This window comes from Portunus trituberculatus, chromosome 9 (assembly GCF_017591435.1).
Source record: "Portunus trituberculatus isolate SZX2019 chromosome 9, ASM1759143v1, whole genome shotgun sequence".
In the NCBI taxonomy this organism is placed as follows: Eukaryota; Metazoa; Arthropoda; class Malacostraca; order Decapoda; family Portunidae; genus Portunus; species Portunus trituberculatus.
This window is the reverse complement of record NC_059263.1, coordinates 690001-692500: the sequence shown is the minus strand read 5'-3', so window position 1 is coordinate 692500 and position 2500 is coordinate 690001. Positions and strand designations below refer to the sequence as shown.

General features: G+C 46.9%; 1 protein-coding gene across 1 annotated transcript in view; it reads left to right on the top strand.

Annotated features, from left to right (window-relative positions):
* The window catches only part of LOC123501450 (Down syndrome cell adhesion molecule-like protein Dscam2), a 132429-nt gene that overhangs the window by 89841 nt on the left and 40088 nt on the right, over positions 1 to 2500 (top strand). The window contains exon 9 of the mRNA XM_045250280.1: positions 378 to 630. Coding sequence (XP_045106215.1) covers positions 378 to 630 — 253 coding nt within the window. The remainder of the gene's footprint in view (positions 1 to 377; positions 631 to 2500) is intronic.

The following is a 2500-nucleotide window of genomic DNA, read 5'->3' as shown; positions in this document are numbered from 1 at the left end:
GTAAGCAGAATAGATATGAAAACGCGTCTTGGCAATAAAGGATCTCATCGTTTGTGTTTCCCTTGGCCAGATTTCCCTCTCTCACCTATACAACTCTAACATACTTACTCTACTCTAAAGCCTGTCTGCTCTAGATAATAAATAAATAAATAAAATGGCTCTTGGCTTTAAAATATGTAGCTTATTGATAATGTAATTGATCTGATGAGAATAATACTTGTTTTCTGTCGATCAACGCACTTATGACAAGGACAGCTCACGGTTTGCCTCAAGATCTGACAGCCACGCATTCCCTGGAACACCATTCAGACTGAGACCAGGAGCCACTTTAGAGCAGACTGACTGTAGTGTAGAGTATCCGCTTACTCCTCCCACAGGTGAGCCCCAGGGAGATCCAGGTGGACGCAGGGGGCACGGTGGAGCTGATGTGTCACGTATCAGGATCGCCGGTGGAGGAGGTGCGTTGGCTGAAGGACGGCAGGAAGGTGAGGTCAGATGGAAGGGTGACGGTGCGGCCCAAGGAGGTGTTGCGTGTGTCCAGCCTTCAGCCCTCCGACGCCGGCCTGTACCAGTGCTCCGCCTCCCACGGCTCACACTACGCCCACGCCCACGCCCGTGTGACCCTCGGAGGTGCGTGTGCTGTGCTGGGGGCGTGTGGTCTGCTGGGTTGAGTTGGGTTAGGTTAGGTTAGGTTAGGCTAGAGAGAGAGAGAGTTAGATAGATAGATAGATAGATAGATAGATAACTAGAGAGAGAGAGAGAGAGAGAGAGAGAGAGAGAGTGTGTGTGTGTGTGTGTGTGTGTGTGTGTGTGTGTGTGATAGATAGACAGAGAGAGAGAGACACACAGAGAGAGAGAGAGAGACAGAGACAGAGAGAGAGAGAGAGAGAGAGAGAGAGAGAGAGAGAGAGAGAGAGAGAGAGAGAGAGAGAGAGAGAGAGAGAGAGAGAGAAAAAAAAAACGAATACAATAAGACAAAGGAAGCTTGTCACTGTTTTCCTCCTTAAGCACTGCTCTAAGGTACGAATCATGTGCGTGAGTGCGTCTGTATGTGTGTGTGTGTGTGTGTGTGTGTGTGTGCTTGCGTCGATCTTCACACCTGCCCTCAGTTCTCAGGTGTGCACAGGTTCAAATTAATACTGCAGTTGTCGTCACCTCGCGGGCAGGATAGAGACGCACTGCTACATATTTACATCCTTGTCTTGAGGGGTCACTTGCCTCCCAGCGCTTCCCTTCGTCAGTTGATTGTATTGTGCTGCGGGGGTCAACGGGTGGAGGGGTGAAGGGTGAACTGGGGTGTGTTGTGCTGTGTTGTTTGTTAGTGTTGCCTCCTTGTGTTACCTCTTGTGTTTCTGTAGGTTTGGCTTGGTTAGGTGGGTATTCATGGCTGTCAGATGTATGAGTGAATAACCAGTGTATTAGCACAGTGTTAAGAAGTGTTTCCCTCACTAAGTAATATTCCCACACACGTTACTGTGATGTCGTCTCCGGTGCTAAGATAAAGGAGGGTTTAGTGTTTCTCATTTAATACCCTCATTTTCTCCACCTTCCTTCCTAACACTGCGATGGCCACAAAAAAAAAGATAGACAAAAAAATATAGGAAAAAACAAACAACGTCCTCTTAATAAGCTTTGTAATTAACTGAGATAATCTAAATGAAGGCTGGTTTGTTAAGATGGTGGTGCTCTCTCTCTCTCTCTCTCTCTCTCTCTCTCTCTCTCTCTCTCTCTCTCTCTCTCTCTCTCTCTCTCTCTCTCTCTCTCTCTCTCTCTCTCTCTCTCTCTCTCTCTCTCTCTCTCTCTCTCTCTCTCTCTCTCTCTCTCTCTCTCTCTCTCTCTCTCTCTCTCTCTCTCTCTCTCTCTCTAACGTATTTGTCTCTTAGAAAATTTGTTGTGTTTGCGTTATTTGAAGTGATGTGAAAGAGAGAGAGAGAGAGAGAGAGAGAGAGAGAAGAGAGAGAGAGAGAGACAGAGGAAATTAATGTCGAGAAGTTAGTTTTAATATTTGTCTTAATGTTCTTAACTTAATATTCCATTTCACCACCTGCTTCCTCCTCCTCCTCCTCCTCCTCCTCCTCGTCCTCCTCCTCTTCCTCCTCTTCTCTTCCTCCTCTTTGATATTTCTTTATTTGCCTCCTCCGTTCTCTTGCATCTCCCCTTTCATCCTCCTCATCCTTCTTCATTCTTTTCCATTCTCCTCCCTCTCTCTCTCTCTCCCTCTTTCTCTTTCTCTCTCTCTTCTCTCTTTCACTCTCTCCTTCTCTTCCTTCCCTGCATGGTGTTCATCTATTCTCTCTCTCTCTCTCTCTCTCTCTCTCTCTCTCTCTCTCTCTCTCTCTCTCTCTCTCTCTCTCTCTCTCTCTCTCTCTCTCTCTCTCTCTCTCTCTCTCTCTCTCTCTCTCTCTCTCTCTCTCTTCTTCTTCACTATTCTTTCAGTTTCTCATCTGTCTATATATTCCTCCCCCCCTCTCTCTCTCTCTCTCTCTCTCGCTCTGGCTCT